Here is an 18,332-nt window from a genome sequence, read left to right on the forward strand (position 1 = left end):
AAGTGATGGATATTGTTTGGTCAGATGTGGAAATTACCGTGTAGATTAGAGGAGTTTCAATTTTTTTCCCAATAGTGATGTTAAAGCTAGTGCATAGTTTGTCTCCCCTATGAGGAATTCTAAGTAACAACAACAGAACTGTGGCCGTGTCCACATGATGCAGGAAAGTCACCGGGCAACACAATCTTCTGAACATAGTCATACTGAGAAATACAGAGGTGTGCAGCTGATAGTCTTAATTAGCTTTGTAGCAACTCAGTTGGCAATGGCTTGAATGTAACGGACGTTCATTAATATCAAAAAGTTAAGCACTAATGGCCCTATTTTAACGATCTAAAACGCAAAACGTAAGTGGCTTTGTGGGCGGATCTCGGGCGCTGTTATTATACTAGCGTTAATCGCTAACTCGATAGCTCTATGGCTACTTCCACTCTAAGCGAGTCCCCACTCCCTCGCAGGATTTCATCTTTATTCAGAGACACTGAGAAAGAAATTGCAGATCTCAAGAATGAGATTCGGATGCTTTTAGAGGACCAAAAACACAAGGATGCTTTACTAACAACCTGCCTGAACGTGGCTCACGACCAGTCGCTCCAGATTTCGTCTCTTACGGCGGCCCTCCAGGACACGGAACACTGGGATCCATCTGCCTACCACCAGCGCCCATCATCCTGTTCTACGCCCAACTTCAAGTCTTGGACTGAGGTGGTTTGCGGCCGAAAGAGGGCCTCAAATAGGGCTCCATCGCCTTCTGCATCGCCTCCCACCGTCAGCCTTTCGAATCGCTTCGGCGTTTTGTCAGAGCTGGCGGCTGGTGGATCGGGATCATGCCCGAGAACTGGTGCTGCTGGAGCCTCTGTGCGGTCGGCAGCTGGTGGAGTGGCTGTCGCGGTCTGTACGACCCTCCCGGTCTCGGATGCTGCGGTTCCCCGTGGTCGCGGATCAGCCCTCCCGGTGGCTGCTGCGGTTCCCCGCGATTCAACATCTCCAGAGCCGGCTGGTCAGCTGTCGTCACGGGAGAAGACTGCTGCCTCTCGTCGGAAGCTACTAAGAGATGCGGTGTTCAGACAATCTGGTGGCCGCCGCTGCCTGGGCCGCTCAAACACCAACGTACTCCAACAGAGTAAGCATTCTTCCTTTCCTTGTACATCGGAAATTGTTACTGACTGCTCTCTTCCTATCACCGGCCATTCACAATCCTCCGCTCCCCGACCACTTTTCCCTCCAAACACAATAATTATCGGTGATTCATTCTGCCGATGCATGCGATTTTTTAATGCGACCACACACTGTTTCCCAGGAGCTAAGGTTGCAGATATCCATGATAAAATTGTGGACCTGATACCCTCACTTTCAACAACAATCAAGCGCATTGTGGTCCACTGTGGACATAATGACATGTCCTACCGTGAAAATGAACGCACAAAGAAAGATTTTAACACTCTGACGTTTTAAAGAGTACTGGGAAATCGTTTTTTATTTCGGGCCCACTTCCCTCTCTAGGTCGTGGAAAAGACCTTTTTAGCAGACTTCTTGGCCTCAACACCTGGCTTCAGACTGCCTGCAATCTTCACCACATAGGGTTCATTGACAATTTCAATCTTTTTTGGGAACGTGGCGCTTTGTTCAGCAGGGATGGAATTCATCCGAACGCACGGGGCAACCAGATACTGTGTAGAAATATACAGCATGTCCTGCAAACGCAGTGGAATGACTGACGGTTTACCTCCCGAAAAAACACGCTCAAACACAATTCCCAGATGCACTCTTCCATAACCTCCTCCTCCTCTAAAACAACGTCTCCAAGTCCACAAAACAGCTATATCATCCCGGTTATTATTAACAACAGACCACACAAAGTGGTGAAGCTGCAATACAATAAAACACATTCAACTGCTAATATAGTAAATTTAGCACTCATTCCCCGTCATCTACAGCCTGCCATAAGAAATGAGGCAGATATCTGCCTCAACACACTAACACTAGCTTTATTAAATGTCAGATCCTTAGCAGGAAAATCATTTTTTATCAATGATTGTATTATTCAACATAATCTTGATTTTATGTTTTTAACTGAAACCTGGTTGGATCAGAATAACAGCGCTGCTGTCCTCATCGAGTCAGCTCCCCCTGGCTTCATTTTTATGAATGAGAGTAGAGTTCATAAGAGAGGAGGCCAGGGGTGCGCTATTTGTTTAAAAACTCATTCATGTGTACGCAATTATCCGTCGGAAATTTTGCTTCCTTTGAGTATGTCGTTCTTCAGTTAAGGTCCACTAATAGAGCTATATTTATAAATATCTACAGACCACCCAAGTACTGTGCAGCCTTTTTTGATGATTTTGCTGAACTACTGTCTATGATCTGTGTTGACTTCGTCTGTATAATTGTTAACGGGTGATTTCAACATTCATGTCGACAACCCTGAGGATAGAGGTACAAAGGAATTGTATTGTATCTTTGATAATTATGGACTCACTCAACATGTGACTACAGCCACACACAACAAAGGTCACATCTTGGACTTAATTATTTCTAAAGGCTTGAACATTTCCAAAGTTGTGGTGAATGATATTGCTCTTTCTGATCATTCATGTGTGTTTTTTAATAGCTCTATAACTGTGAAAAAAACTGTTCATACAGAGGTAATCAGAAAACGATACATCACTGAAAGCATCAGTGAAAAATTCATTCAGCTTTTCTCGTCCACAACTGCCCCCTCTGGAGCCTCAGCAACCGAACTTCTAGATAATTTCAACTGTAGAATATCAACTATTATTGACACCATTGCTCCCGTTAAGGTCAAAATCAACTCTAGCAAGAAAAAATCTCCATGGAGAAATGTCGCACCTGTAAGATTAGAAAAAAGAGAGTGTCGAAAAGCTGAACGCAGGTGGCGAAAAACAAACCTACAGGTCCATTATGAAATCTATAAAGACAGACTTTGTATTTTTAATGTGGTACTGAGAAATGCAAGGCGGACGTTCTTCTCTGAAATTATTTCAAAAAACTCTAATAATTCACGTGCTCTATTTGCTACTGTCGATAGGTTATCAAACCCTCCAGTACCAGTAGCATCTGACTTTTTGTCCACCGAAGCTTGCAATAACTTTGCAATCTTCTTTAGTAAAAAAATTCAGAAAATTAGACTTACAGTCAGTGCATCCATATCAGGTACAGGATATGTGCTGTCTCAATGCTTAAGCAAAACAAGTCCTCATATGACACAATTTCAAACGATTCACCAAGGTCAACTGGCGGAGTTTATACAAAATTTGAAAACCTCTTCCTGTTGCCTTGATATTTTACCAACTGGCTTTTTTAAAAATGTTTCGAATTGTTTGGTCTCAGATCTTTTACAAATTGTAAACATGTCTCTTCAAACAGGCATCTTCCCACAGGTGTTAAAAATTGCAGTAATCAAGCCACTCTTAAAAAAGAATAACCTAGATAGATCACTTATGGACAACTATAGGCCTATATCAAACCTCCCATTCTTAAAGGGGCTATATGTAGGTTTTTACTTAAAAAAATCTTTAAGATAGAGTTTTCATTTGTACATTTATGAGCCAACCATAATGTAATAGAAAGAATGACACCTTGACTGTCCATCACGGTTGCCTCTATCAGCCTGTAGGCTCAATTGTGTGTGGAGGAGTCGGGTCCGAATTGGCGCGAAAATTCACAAAATGTGACGTCATGCGCGTTCTCGTCTACTTGGGCTCTGCTTAGGCTTACATCCGTACGGCAGCCATTAGTAAACAGCGGCAATCGCTAGCAGTAGCTAGTGTTTCAAATGGACTCTACGGACAGAAAGAAGCGACCAGCCTCCAGCACAATCCACACACCCACAGGAACTCCTCGTAAGTTTAAAAGAAAAAAATGTTCTCGGGGAAAGGACGCCGGGAGGCGGCCGAAAAGGTCGCTCCGTAAGCCGGGAGGCGCCCGGGAAAGGACGCCGGGAGGCGGCCGAAAAGGCCGGCCAAAACAACGGCATGGGCCGCCACTTGCGATCGGGGAAATGAGGCGCCACACGCCGGCCAAAACAACGGCATGGGCCGCTACTTCGCGATCGGGAGTAATGCACCGCCCGGCCAAAACAACGGCATGGGCCGCTACCGCGATCGAGGAAATAGCACGCCGGCAACAACGGCATGGGCCGCCACTCGCGATCGAGAAATGAGGCGACACACGCCCGGCCAAAACAACGGCATGGGGCCGCCACTCCACGATCGGAAATGAGGCCCCACACGCCCGGCCAAAACAACGGCATGGGCCGCTACTCGCGATCGGGAAATGAAACGCCACCACGCCGGCCAAAACAACGTGGGCATTACGCTACCGCGATCGGGGAAATGAGGCGCCACACGCCGGCCAAAACAACGGCACGGGCCGCTACTCGCAGGACACGGGAAATGAAACGCCACAATAATGAGACGGTTGGGGTTAGGTAAAAAAAAGAACGGGGTAAGGAACCGTCAAACGTGGGACACGCCGACAAAGGTACTGCCACACGCGGGGCGTGATCCCCGGTCTCCGGCGTGAAAGTCCTGTGTTGTTTGTTCTCGTACGAGCGTGCGCACCGAGAACGAGCATGAGACTGGCTGCAGTTCCTCTAACGGCCACTGGTGTCAGTAACAGTTAGAAATTTCAGAACTTACACAATGCTCCTTTAAGTAAAATTATTGAAAAAGCGGTTTTTCAACAAATAAACCTTTTATTGTCCCAAAAGAATATTTTGGATCCCTTACAGTCGGGTTTTCGGCCACATCATAGCACTGAGACAGCTCTTCTGAAAATCTTTAATGATATCCACCTAAGCACAGATAGTGGCAGAACAACAGTCTTAGTTTTACTAGATCTCAGCGCTGCATTTGACACCGTTGACTACGACATATTATTAAATAGACTGGAAAACTGGGTAGGCCTTTCTGGAACAGTACTACAGTGGTTTGAATCCTATTTAAAAAATAGAAATTACTATGTGTCAATAGGTAACTATGCATCTGAGCGTACAAGTTTGACATGTGGAGTTCCCCAAGGCTCCATCCTGGGGCCTCTACTGTTTGATATATACATGCTGCCCCTAGCTAAAATCATGGAAAACAACAACATAAACTATCACAGCTATGCGGACGATACACAGATTTATATAACCTTGTCACCTGGAGACTACAGTCCAATACAACACCTGGCCAGGTGCATTGAACAAATCAACGAATGGATGTGCCAGAATTTCCTAAAATTAAATGAAGATAAAACGGAGGTGATCATTTTTGGACCTAAAAATGAACGATTAAAAGTAAATGCTCATCTTCAATCAACAATGTTAAAAACAACAGACAAAACAAGAAATCTTGGCATAATTATGGACTCTGACCTGAATTTTAACAGTCACATTAGGTCAGTAACAAAATCTGCCTATTATCATCTTAAAAATATAGCAAGGGTAAAAGGACTTATGTGCCAACAGGATTTAGAAAAACTTATCCATGCTTTCATTTTCAGTAGACTTGACTACTGCAACGGCGTTTTTACAGGTATTCATAAAAAGTCTATTAAACAGCTGCAGCTGATTCAGAACGCTGCTGCACGCGTCCTTACCAACACCAAAAAAATAGATCACATCACTCCAGTTCTGAAGTCCTTACACTGGCTTCCTGTGCATCAAAGAATAGATTTCAAAATACTCATGTTAGTTTATAAGTCACTAAACGGTTTAGGACCAATTTACCTATCAAATCTGCTACTACACTATGAGCCATTGAGATCCTTGAGATCATCAGGGACGGGCCTGCTCGCCATACCCAGAGTTGGAACAAAAAAGGGGGAAGCTGCGTTCAGCTTCTATGGTCCCTACATCTGGAACAAACTACCGCAAAACTGTAGGTCGGCTCCTAATCTCAGCTCTTTTAAATCAAGGCTGAAGACCTTTCTTTTTAACACTGCCTTTTCTTAATTCATTTTTGTATTTAAATTTTATTTTTTTATTCATTTATTTTATTATATAACTGTTTCTTCATCTGTTACCAATTTGTATGATATTTTTAACTGTTTTTATGTCTTGTGTAAAGCACTTTGAATCGCATTGCTGCTGAATTGTGCTATAGAAATAAAGTTGCCTTGCCTTGCCTAGCGGGATAAATGACTCTTGTACCCGACGCAAATCTAAAATGGGTTGGTCTGAAGTAGCTAGGTGTGGTTTTGGTGTAACGTGCAATAAACCAATCAGAGCGTCATCTCACATTCCCTTTTAAGAGCAGGTGCGCTTGTTCCATGGCGGATTGCTATTACGACGGCGGATTTGCCTGGCGCACGCCAGCGGGAGCTGTCCGGGATGCGGCAAAGTAATAAATGCCCGTCTTGACCGGGTGGCGATGTTGCTGCGGTATCTCCTCAAGTCTGGAGAGGATTGCTGCAGCCATGGAGCGTGGGCCTCCAAACGCACCACCTGCACCTGTTGTGCCCCGTCCTCCTCCCCCAACTCCATCTCCGTCCACCCGCTCCACCAGGAGCGCATCGCGCATTGCCACTCCCGGACCAGATCCCGCCGGAGTGTCGAATCCCACCGTATTTTAACATCACGCATTGTGCACACGCTACATTATGGCCAAGCATGCACCCCTAAAATAGCATCTGAATAACGCACTACTGACTTTAGACTAGCGCCACTGACTTTAGACCAGGTTTTTCCTGGTCAGTGGCGGAATTGTTTTCTGAAACTGCAAAATAGCACCAGGGAACGTTTGCACCTGAACACACCTCCTCTTTTCGCTGAACTGCCCCCAGGAACGCAAATACATTTACCCTAATTTACCGATGTGCGTCTGTGGAGGGAAAAGTCCGCTGTGCGTCGGGTGCAAAATAGGAATGATACATGCGTCGGTGTACAAAGGCAATTGCGCTGAGTGCAAGATAGGGCCCTACAGCTTTAAGGTCTGATGTCTCATGTGAAGAGGGAGCAAAATATGCCCTAATGAATAGCTGTGGATGCCGGGAGGGGCCCATAGAGAATGCCTTACTACAGTGCCCCAGAGTTTTGTGCTATGCCCCTGGTCAGAGTTGTAGCTATTTTCGGGTTTTTGAAACACAGATGGTGTGTGATGGCCTATGAATGATAAGTCTGATGGATTTCCTTACATAAAGTTTGCTCTGTCTGACACACACTTGTTTTGACCCAACAAAGATGTGACGGTTAACTCTCACACATTTTAGGTTTAATTTTGATTCTGTAGGAGTTTTTACTTTCACTTCGCCTCCAAAAAATACAGTTGAATGAAGTGAAAGTGAAACATGAAGCCACAAAAAGGAGGTTTGGTGCTGTGAGGAATCTTTATCTAATCAGAAACAGGTCTAGCTAATCCAGGGATTATGCAGTAAAAAAAAACAAAAAAAAAACAGAGATCACTAAACCTCTTTACTTAAGTATGTTATGAAAAAAGAGGGGCGGTAAAAGGAGTGAGTGTATTGTGTGTAGTGTGAGCAGAGAAGAATCTGTTATCTTCTTTTAAATAATATTATCTTTTACCTTTTAGTTGATTTCGCGGTTACGTTTAGGATTGTAGGTAGTGTTTTATTTCTCCATAAGATCGCAAATAAAACATGTTTTTCTTAAACAAGGTTGATTTCATGCAGACTTCTGCCTTTCACAGGAGATTACACAACCTCATAGCTCGTGGTCAGTCTACCTCGGATGGTTTAGACTTATGATTTTACTTCCGGAACCACACTGACTACGTTTACATGCACATAATATTCCGGTTTCTGCGCTTATTCTAAAAAAGACTATCTTCCGACTAAGTTGTTTACATGGCTAATAAAAGTGAATATTCCACTAATATTCACATTCACATGCAGCCATACAAAATAGAATTTTTTTTTTTTAAGTTTACCAGCGGTGGCGGACTTGTTGAACCGTGCGAACACAACGTCCCTCTTTCATAACTTCAACCAGCTTCTTGAATAGGTCGGCTCATATCCAAAAACCTGTTGATATCCAAATCTTTGATAATGTTTAAAAGTAGCTGTGTTTCTCCTTCTTATCAGGTCTGCAGCTGTTGGCTGGATGGACTGTGTACAGCAACCATAGCAACGCACAGAGCTGACCATAAGCCGTAAACAGGCACAAGGCCGTAAACTGGCTGTAAACTGCAGTAAAAACCCAGATTGATTCATATTCCCGAATGCGCTGTATACATGTCCAAAGAATGCCTCTAAAACCTGAATAATACATATATATCCCACATGTCTTAATCGGAAAATGCTATATTCAGGAAAAGGCCTTATTCAGAATATCCAACCGGAATATGTTGTTTACATGACCCGTATCAAATTGGGAATATTGTCATATTCGGGATAATGGTGGAATATTGGTGTGCATGTAAACATACTCACAGTTGAGCTCTATTGGTGGTTGATCATTTTCATACAGTTCCTAAATGAGACATTATCGGACTCAGTCTGCTGACTGGGGTTTGCTTCATGTTCAACCAGCTCGGTCTGAACTTGGAAAAACTGCTTTTAACTTCAGTGCACCTGACTCTGTGAACAAATTACAAACACTTCCTTAAAATCAACTCAATTGTGGACAATTTGGAAATCTGGTTTTAAACCTGGATATTCATCAAATCACTTTTTTAATTAAAGTTTTGTTGTCTTTCTATCTTTCTTATGGTGTATTCTTTTCTGTGTCGTTTTGTGGTTGTCTTTGTAATTTGACTCGATGACGCTGCAAATGAGGTTGAATGAAGAAAACAAATATTTTTAACAGGTTTGAGTTTGAGGATATTATTTGTTCAACATGTCGGGACAAGCAGCTGAACAGTCATCTCGATTCCTCTTAAAGGGCAAGGTGCAGCATCTACCCACACACATATAAAGGTCTTGTGTTTGTGGCATTTTCTCGTACTTCTCGTAATTCCTGAACCTTCAAGTGCTGCCAAAGCGAGAGCCCAGATTAATGACATCTTGCATGTCTTTACCTGCAGAGTTAAAACTCTTCCCACGGCTGCAACACCTTTTTATCAGAATAAAAGAAAGATCTGGTCCAGCTGATCAATTCAATTTTATTTATAGTATCAAATCATAACAGTTATCTCGAGACACTTTACAGATAGAGTAGGTCTAGACCACACTCTATAATTTACAAACCCCCAACAATTACAGTAATTCCCTCAAGAGCAAGCATTAGCAGTGGCTATTGCGACAGTGGCGAGAACAAACTCCCTTTTAGGAAGAAACCTCGGCAGACCCAGACTCTTGGTAGGCGGTGTCTGACGGGGCCGGTTGGGGGTTTGATGAACAGTGATGAACAGCAGGACGTTGCGGGATGAAACGTGGCGCTGCAGAGCATGGGTGGATGCGGCGGACGCAGCGGGACGCGGCTGGACATTGCAGGGAATCGCAGAGCATGGCTCTGCGAAGAAGAAACATAAGGACTCTGGGGAGATCCAGTCACATTGTGATCCCAAAGTGTTCTGCGTGCAGCAACACGCGTTTTTCCTTATCCACATACAGATTTTATTGAAATGCCAGGTTTAAATGGCGGTGTAAATGCACATTCTGAAATAAAGTTATAGATTTATATTTCAGCTATATATATATATATATAGTATGTGTGTGTATGTGTATGTGTATATGTATGTATGTATGTGTATATGTGTATATATATGTATGTGTATATATATATATATATGTGTATGTGTGTATATGTGTGTATATATATATATGTGTATGTGTGTATGTATATATATATGTGTATGTGTGTATGTATATATATATGTATATGTATGAGAGGCCGTATAGGAGATAATTCATACTTCTGTCTTACACACACTATCATAATCTTGCATATACACCACTATACTCATACACACACACTATTATAATCCTTTTACATGTATGTATGAGAGGGTATAGTTGTGTATGTGAGAGAGTATAGTAGTGTGTGTGTGAGAGTATAGCATTGTATGTGAGATAGTATAGTAGTACAGTGCCTTGCGAAAGTATTCGGCCCCCTTGAACTTTTCGACCTTTTGCCACATTTCAGGCCTCAAACATAAAGATATAAAACTGTAATTTTTTGTGGAGAATCAACAACAAGTGGGACACAATCATGAAGTGGAACGAAATTTATTGGATATTTCAAACCTTTTAAACAAATAAAAAACTGAAATATTGGGCGTGCAAAATTATTCAGCCCCCTTAAGTTAATACTTTGTAGCGCCACCTTTTGCTGCGATTAAGCAGTAATGTTTCAGTTTTTTTTTTGCACATCGCGAGACTGACATTTTTGCCCATTCCTCCTTGCAAAACAGCTCGAGCTCAGTGAGGTTGGATGGAGAGCGTTTGTGAACAGCAGTTTTCAGTTCTTTTCCAAAGATTCTCGATTGGATTCAGGTCTGGACTTTGACTTGGCCATTCTAACACCTGGATATGTTTATTTGTGAACCATTCCATTGTAGATTTTTGCTTTATGTTTTGGATCATTGTCTTGTTGGAAGACAAATCTCCGTCCCAGTCTCAGGTCTTTGTGCAGACTCCATCAGGTTTTCTTCCAGAATGGTCCTGTATTTGGCTCCATCCATCTTCCCATCAATTTTAACCATCTTCCCTGTCCCTGCTGAAGAAAAGCAGGCCCAAACCATGATGCTGCCACCACCATGTTTGACAGTGGGGATGGTGTGTTCAGGGTGATGAGCTGTGTTGCTTTTCACGCCAAACATAACGCTTTTGCATTGTTGCCAAAAAGTTCGATTTTGGTTTCATCTGACCACAGCACCTTCTTCCACATGTTTGGTGTGTCTCCCAGGTGGCTTTTGGCAAACTTTAAACAACACTTTTATGGATATCTTTAAGAAAATGGCTTTCTTCTTGCCACTCTTCCATAAAGGCCAGATTTGTGCAGTATACGACTGATTGTTGTCCTATGGACAGAGTCTCCCACCTCAGCTGTAGATCTCTGCAGTTCATCCAGAGTGATCATGGGCCTCTTGGCTGCATCTCTGATCAGTCTTCTCATTGTATGAGCTGAAAGTTTAGAGGGACGGCCGGGTCTTCGTAGATTTGTAGTGGTCTGATACTCCTTCCAATTTCAATATTATCGCTTGCACAGTGCTCCTTGGGATGTTTAAAGCTTGGGAAATCTTTTGTATCCAAATCCGGCTTTAAACTTCTCCACAACAGTATCTCGGACCTGCCTGGTGTGTTCCTTGTTCTTCATGATGCTCTCTGCGCTTTACACGGACCTCTGAGACTATCACAGAGCAGGTGCATTTATACGGAGACTTGATTACACACAGCTGGATTCTATTTATCATCATTAGTCATTTAGGTCAACATTGGATCATTCAGAGATCCTCACTGAACTTCTGGAGAGTTTGCTGCACTGAAAGTAAAGGGGCTGAATAATTTTGCACGCCCACTTTTTCAGTTTTTTATTTGTTAAAAAAGTTTGAAATAGCCAATGAATTTCGTTCCACTTCATAATTGGGACCCACTTGTTGTTGATTCTTCACAAAAAATTACAGTTTTATATCTTTATGTTTGAGGCCTGAAATGTGGCAAAAGGTCGAAACGTTCAAGGGGGCCGAATACTTTCGCAAGGCACTGTATATGTGAGAGAGTATAGTAGTGTATGTGAGAGAGTATAGTAGCCTAGTATATGTGAGAGAGTAGTGTATGTGAGAGTATAGTAGTATATGTGAGAGAGTATAGTAGTGTGTGTGAGAGAGTATAGTAGTGTGTGTGAGAGAGTATAGTAGTATATGTGAGAGAGTATAGTAGTATATGTGAGAGAGTATAGTAGTATATGTGAGAGAGTATAGTAGTATATGTGAGAGAGTATAGTAGTGTGTGTGAGAGAGTATAGTAGTATATGTGAGAGAGTATAGTAGTGTGTGTGTGAGAGAGTATAGTAGTGTGTGTGTGAGAGAGTATAGTAGTGTGTGTGAGAGAGTATAGTAGTGTGTGTGAGAGAGTATAATAGTGTGTGTGAGAGAGTTTGATTGAAACGGAAGGCAGTTTGATTACTCAGCTCCTGATTGGTTGACAAAGAAGAAGCGGTATTTGACGGTCAAATTCCGGCACTGTCATCATAATAGTTTGGCTGAAGTGGAGCTGTAATGGATAGAAAGAGGCTAACTGAAGCTGTGGGTCTTCTAAATAATATTTTAGGAAATGGTGAGCTATTGTCAACGATGTCTCGACAATTAAATTAAGTCCAACAGAGCTCTGATTCGGAGATGCAGAGATTATTCAGGGGGGGAACTGTAAATCCAGTCAGACCTGGCTCCAGGCTAGCACTGCTACTTCTAGCTAGCTCAATGGAACACGGAGGACCCCGTTACCAGACGAGACAGCGTTTCGGTGGATCGTTGTCGAAATCCAGGAAGAGGTAAGTTGATGATAAAAATAGCCAAGGACCATTGACATAGGACCCCTTTTTTATTAACGTCATTCTATCTGCAGTGTTCCCCCAAATTCATGTTAGCATGGTCGTGGCGTTAGCGCTGCTAACTAGCTAGTTGCTACCCACATAACACGGGCTAGCCATTTTCCATTGAAAACTTTGCAATATCTCCACTAGCTAGCTAGTGCTAGTTAATATGATCAAGCAAGTTTGATCAAGCTGTGTGAAATAATTTCAGAAATCAGGTTTCCGAATTAAATCTGGTTACATGAGAGAGACGACACATTGTCTGTAAAGCCCTTTGATTAACTACAGTATATTTTACTGTACAATGTACATTTGACTTTGACTAGGAGAAAAAGCTAGCAGCTAGCAGCAGCAGTTATGGAAGCATACTGGTAATTGTAGTACCCATTGCTGCGCTCCTGTTATTAAATTTCAAACACATTGTAATTTGCTATCAGTGCGCAGCTTATTGCAACGCAGTTCTGCATTTATTGGATTTCACCTATCTTTGGGTAAAGAGAGAGTAGGCGTAGGCGTTTTACAGCAAAGATAGGTTAAATAAGAATGCTCGGTCTTGCAATCATCTGACTGGGTGACAATATTTAGCCTGTGTGTGTCTTTGAGTACCATGAAAAGCGCTATATAAATAAAATGTATTATTATTATTATTATTATTATTAAAGAGTGCAATATACATGTTTACATATGTTTATTACAGTGAATAATAATCTAAATACTGCTAAGCAGGGCTCTCAAGTGCTTATTAAGCATTTTAGAATGTCACTCTTGTGTGGTGAAGCCACATATTTGTTTTTATATTTCTGCAATCTGTGTGATTTGTTTCTGACTTTCATATGAATGTTTAAACCAGGCTTGGTCAGTGCTAAATATACTACTGTGATTAAAGGAGTTAAATAAAAGATGTCATTCATATAAATTCATGCATCACCTAATTTCATCATCACATACAGGCCTGGCCTCCATGAAAGAACAGTTTGTTTAATATATCTAATCTTGTGTTGTTCATACTATACAATGATTTATTACAGATTATCTGGCCAATGCTGGGCGTCTAAGGCCTTTGAAACGCATAGAAGACAAAGATCTCTTGGTGGAGGATATCATCATGTTTCAGCTGGTTCATCGAGTTAGTGGAGCACTTCAAAGGTTTGTGTAACTCCATTTTTTAGCAAACATAATTAACCCTTCTAAGGTGTTCATATTTTTGTTCCACAGCCAATGTTGGACCCACCACATTATTAGGTTTTTAAATCAATGTATATATATACATGTATATAAAAATACTAAACAGAGGTTTACTTAAGCTCAATTACCAATGATAGATACATCATTTATGGTTCATATTTGCCATTTACTCCAATTATAAAAAAGGTAAAAAAAATAAATAAAATAGAAACAAGATTTTTCATTCATTATCATCAACCATTATCATTATTGGGGCTTATTTCTTAGAACTTAATCAGAACAGGTGAAAGTACTTGAAATGTAACAATTTTTTAACTTTGTGTGAGAATAGCAGGTACAAAGTTTCATAGCACCTACAATTATTACACTGTAATAATTACACTTGGGTCCAGTAGACCCGAACACCTCATTTGTATTAGTTATGTGTAGGGGGGTGTACCGTGTACACTAATTGAAAATAAGTTATTTTTTATGTTCAAAGAAAATGAGCCAAGGCCAATGAGTTTGAGTTAGAAGAAATAATAAATAGCATAATTTTTATTTTAGCAAACATTGAAAACGGGTCCCACAGACCTGAACAGCTTACAAGGATTAAGAATAATGAAAGATTTTAACATATTTTTAAAAGTCAATGTACAACCAAACACTCTGAATAAAGGCTTGCATGTATCATATAAAATAACTTAAAGAACATCACGTTTTAGATAGTTGTCAAAGACAAGGCCTTTTTGCATAATCAACCAACTGAACTGTCTTATAAGTCATCCCTTTCATGTGCTGTGTGATAATTTATCCAATTTGAAAAATGATATTTGTATCTTCTCATGATACATTTTTACAGGTTCAGGGTGGGGATGAAAACTCTTGGTGTTCTTGATGCAATAAGAATGCACCCAGATGCTTTCAGACTGCTGTTTTGTCACGAGCCATCCCCACTCACAGCAGATGTACTAGAACGGTCAGCAGTGGGCAGGAACAAAAGAAGGGCAGAGGAATGTGTGGTTGCATTTTGGAGGGACTACCTGCTGGATGTTGAGGGTAAGTATTATTGCTAGTTATGGAATAAAAATCTTTTCATATGCCCTTCTGTCTGTCTTTGTCAATTTATTTTTTGGTGTTCTTTGGTGTATTTCTTTTTCAGAGCAAGAGGGACCCTTGCAACTTGGGGGTATCCTGGCCTTTACGACGGGAGCAAATGATATTCCACCCCTGGGCTTCTCTCCACTACCTTCAGTGGTTTTTCTCCATGAGCTGCCCCTCAGACAAGGCCGTCATTTACCCACCGCAAACACATGCATTAACTGCCTGCGGTTGCCAGTCCTGAAAAAAGTCGAGGATTTTAAGGAAACTATGGATTTTGCATTAAAAAACACTCAGGGATTTGGTCAGGAATGACTTCCAAGAACTCCTTAATATACATTATTAAAATCTGTTGCCTGTTGAACTTGACTAAATTGAAGAGGCATCGTTGTCAATAACTCACCATTTCCTAATACATTATTAATGTCTTGTTTAAACAATTAAAAATGGAATAATCATCCCCCCTGCTATTGTCTTGTGTACTGGTAAAATTTATATTTTAACTCAACTATACATGGTTGAGAGAAGGCAAGGTATGTGTATAGGGTGACTGATTTTATTTTTACTTGTTTTTAATTCACATGTGTATGTATGTATGTATGTGTGTATATATATCTATATCTCTGTGTATATATATATATGGATATGTGTGTATTTTTTTTCCTTTTTAATTTTTGATTTATTATTTATTTTATATATATATTTTTGTATTATTTAATTTTTTATGTTTTTTCTGTTATTTTTTTAATTAATTATTTTTATTATTTATTTATTTTTAAATTTATTTATCTTTTCTCTCTTCTTTAACTTGTTGGGGTAAGGACAGTCGTAAGCTACCTGAAGTCATTTTGGTGTGAATGGTGGTTTATTTCCTTCCTGTTCTGATATTTTTGTGAACACAGAGAGCACTTGTATGTTGGTTATGTTCTATTTCGATAACAATCAAAATCTATTTATAAAATGGAATAGAATAATCATTTGACTAAAAAGAAAACTTTTCACTGGCCTTTTATTAACCTTTATTAATTGCCTTGACACTAATGAAGTTGCTCACTGATAGAGATCACTAGGCTAAAAAAATAATAGAATGCCATGGTTACCGTCATTGGCTAGTGGGTCTACAGTTTCTAGAATTCTGTTCATAACTGTTTAATTGAAAATAAAGTCATTTTCTGGAACAACAACATTGAAGTCTCAAAATGTACTGGGGGGTCTTCATTCATTTCAGCGTTGTCACTCCTAACTAAAATGTTCTGCACTGCTGCGCGCAACTCGGATCGCGAGCCCGTGTAAAATGATAGAAATTAAGGTCCCGTCGGGTTCGGTCAAAGATCTTCAGCTCTACACCAAAGCTTCCCTGATTGTCATCCTCTTCAAACTGCTGGTTAATCAATAGCAAGAAAGAGATCGTCCGAGTATGTTTGTTTGTTTGTTTCTTTTGTTTGTAAAGCGTCTTTGAGTTCCATGTAAAGCGCTATATAAAACTTATGTATTATTATTATTATTATAATTATAACCATTGAGTTCAGAAATTAATCTTTCCAAAATGTCATGTCCCAAATTGTCAGTTTCCCTCACAATTCTCTGAACACACCGCAGTGTATCAGTGAAAAAGATAGTAATGTTTTCCTCATTACCATATACTTCCACAAACAAAAACTGACCTTGAAAAGAAACTAAATAAAATAAGAATAAATGTTTTCGATCCAAAAAGGTTGTTTTTTCCTTAAAGTTTATGCTGCTTGATTTAAATGTTCCTTGTTCCTCTGAGTTGGTGCGCGTACTTTGCAAAGCAGCAAGCCCACCAGATAATGATAATTTAAAATGGCCCCTTTAGCCAATGAGGAAGTGAGAATTTAAGCTTTTTACACTACACTACTATACTCTCTAAACACATACACTATATATACTACTCTCACACACACTACTATACTCTCTCTAACTAAACACTACTATACTCTCTCACACACACTACTATACTCTCTCACATACACAACTATACCCTCTCATACATACATGTAAAAGGATTATAATAGTGTGTGTGTATGAGTATAGTGGTGTATATGCAAGATTATGATAGTGTGTGTAAGACAGAAGTATGAATTACCTCCTATACTGCCTCTCATACATTGCTCTGGAACACATTTGGGCCTCACTGGACCAAAAGCGCAGTTTGTTCTGAACATTTTCATATGAAGCACCTTGGTATCAGGCTATGTGCAAATACCCTTAAAAGGCGAATTCAAGAAGATGAAAAAAGACCCTTGGACCTCAGAGGGTTAAGACTGTTACTCAAGGAATATTCTGAAAGGTGACTTAACTTCTACCAAAGTCATTTTCTGGTAAGCAGTACTTTTACTCAAGTACTGCTTTCAAGTACTTTACACCAGACCACTAGTTAGTTGTCGAAGAACTTTACTGGAGCGAATCTCTGCAGCATGTTCAACATCTGGTGGGAAGACAGTTTGGAGGTATTTTCACTTCCCTTTTCTTAATTTTATGTAATTTTGCGGTACGGCGTGAGGCATCACAGATGCAGTGTCAGTTATACACTACACAGGATAAAATGGATTTATTGTCGAGGCCAATGTCTGTCCTGTTATTATCTGACACCATGTAGTCTGAACCCACGATATCTTTTGTTTTAATCATGGCGAGTGGCGCAACCTTTCCAGATGGTTTCCTCCTATTAATAATATATCAATAATTTGAATAGATTCCTGCAGTAGCATGTCTGCATCGATCTGCAGTAAATATAAATAAAAATGTAGTTCAAATTCAGCTTTCCACCAACAGGAGCACTGATAGTCCTGAGTGACGACCCTGTGCTGATGAATATTTAACATCTCATACCGTCATAATGTTAATAAAAGCATTATGAAAGTCGTTTCCCCAAAATTTCAAGAAGTCGGACTGTAAGTGCATTGCATTACAAGATCCGCGGGAAAAAGTATGAATGTTGCATAATGGATCATAATGGCTGCTGCCTCCCACAGAATTTTAAATGAACCAATTTAATGATTTATCTAGCATAGCCCTGTATTCTTACAATAGCGACAATATTTTCATGACTCCATTGTGGTTTTTAATGATTAATGGAAACAAATGAAACAAATGTACTCATGCACCACAAACATGAGGCATGAGGTGGGAAAGTGGTGTCTCTTCCCAGAACATCAAGGATCAAACTTTATTCTTAATCGTCACATACACACAGTGCAATGTAGTGAAATTCTACTCCTGCATGTAACCCATTCTAAGTATTAGGAGCACATATATACATACAGCATCGGGGGAGCAACATGGGGTTCAGCGTCTTGTTCAGGGACACTTTGACATGTGGCCGGAGGAGCCTGGGATTGATTGCCACGCCACCCCCAATCAGTAAAACAGTGTTTGACTGCGCTCCAGCAGCTCGGCATGCTCAGACAGATTGCAGAAATACACAATCAGAAAGAGGGTTTGGGTGACACATTGCCATTCATTGAGCAAAAGTCCCCTGCCAACTTATCTCATGACACAATTGGAAAGGCCTTGAATGGGGAAAGTGGGCCAATTTTTAGAAGCAACAGCCTGAAACGGGATGTTAGCATCCGCCAGTGTAGCAACACCCAGAGCAGGAAATTCCACT

At 40.6% G+C, this 18,332-nt stretch overlaps 1 protein-coding gene across 2 annotated transcripts; it reads left to right on the top strand.

Annotated features, from left to right (window-relative positions):
• The first annotated feature begins 11,966 nt into the window (after positions 1-11,966).
• Positions 11,967-15,161, top strand: LOC120553019 (G2/M phase-specific E3 ubiquitin-protein ligase-like). 2 transcript variants are annotated; one of them, XM_039791066.1, is made up of 4 exons: positions 11,967-12,394; positions 13,465-13,582; positions 14,463-14,659; positions 14,763-15,161. In XM_039791066.1, exons 2-4 carry the CDS (start codon positions 13,542-13,544, stop codon positions 15,014-15,016), a joined length of 492 nt encoding a protein of 163 aa, XP_039647000.1. In that variant the 5' UTR covers positions 11,967-12,394; positions 13,465-13,541; the 3' UTR covers positions 15,017-15,161. The 2 variants fall into 2 exon arrangements, with proteins under 2 accessions (XP_039647000.1, XP_039646999.1); XM_039791065.1 differs by lacking the exon at positions 11,967-12,394 and having other exon boundaries at positions 13,415-13,582.
• The last annotated feature ends 3,171 nt before the right edge of the window (positions 15,162-18,332 follow it).

Source organism: Perca fluviatilis, chromosome 23 (assembly GCF_010015445.1).
Source record: "Perca fluviatilis chromosome 23, GENO_Pfluv_1.0, whole genome shotgun sequence".
Lineage (NCBI taxonomy): Eukaryota > Metazoa > Chordata > Actinopteri > Perciformes > Percidae > Perca > Perca fluviatilis.

Coding starts and splice junctions, on each gene's coding strand:
- LOC120553019 (XM_039791066.1), top strand. CDS start 13,542: ATGTTTCAGCTGGTTCATCGAGTTAGTGGAGCACTTCAAAG. Junction 13,583..14,462: donor GTTAGTGGAGCACTTCAAAG/GTTTGTGTAACT, acceptor ACATTTTTACAG/GTTCAGGGTGGGGATGAAAA. Junction 14,660..14,762: donor CTACCTGCTGGATGTTGAGG/GTAAGTATTATT, acceptor TTTCTTTTTCAG/AGCAAGAGGGACCCTTGCAA.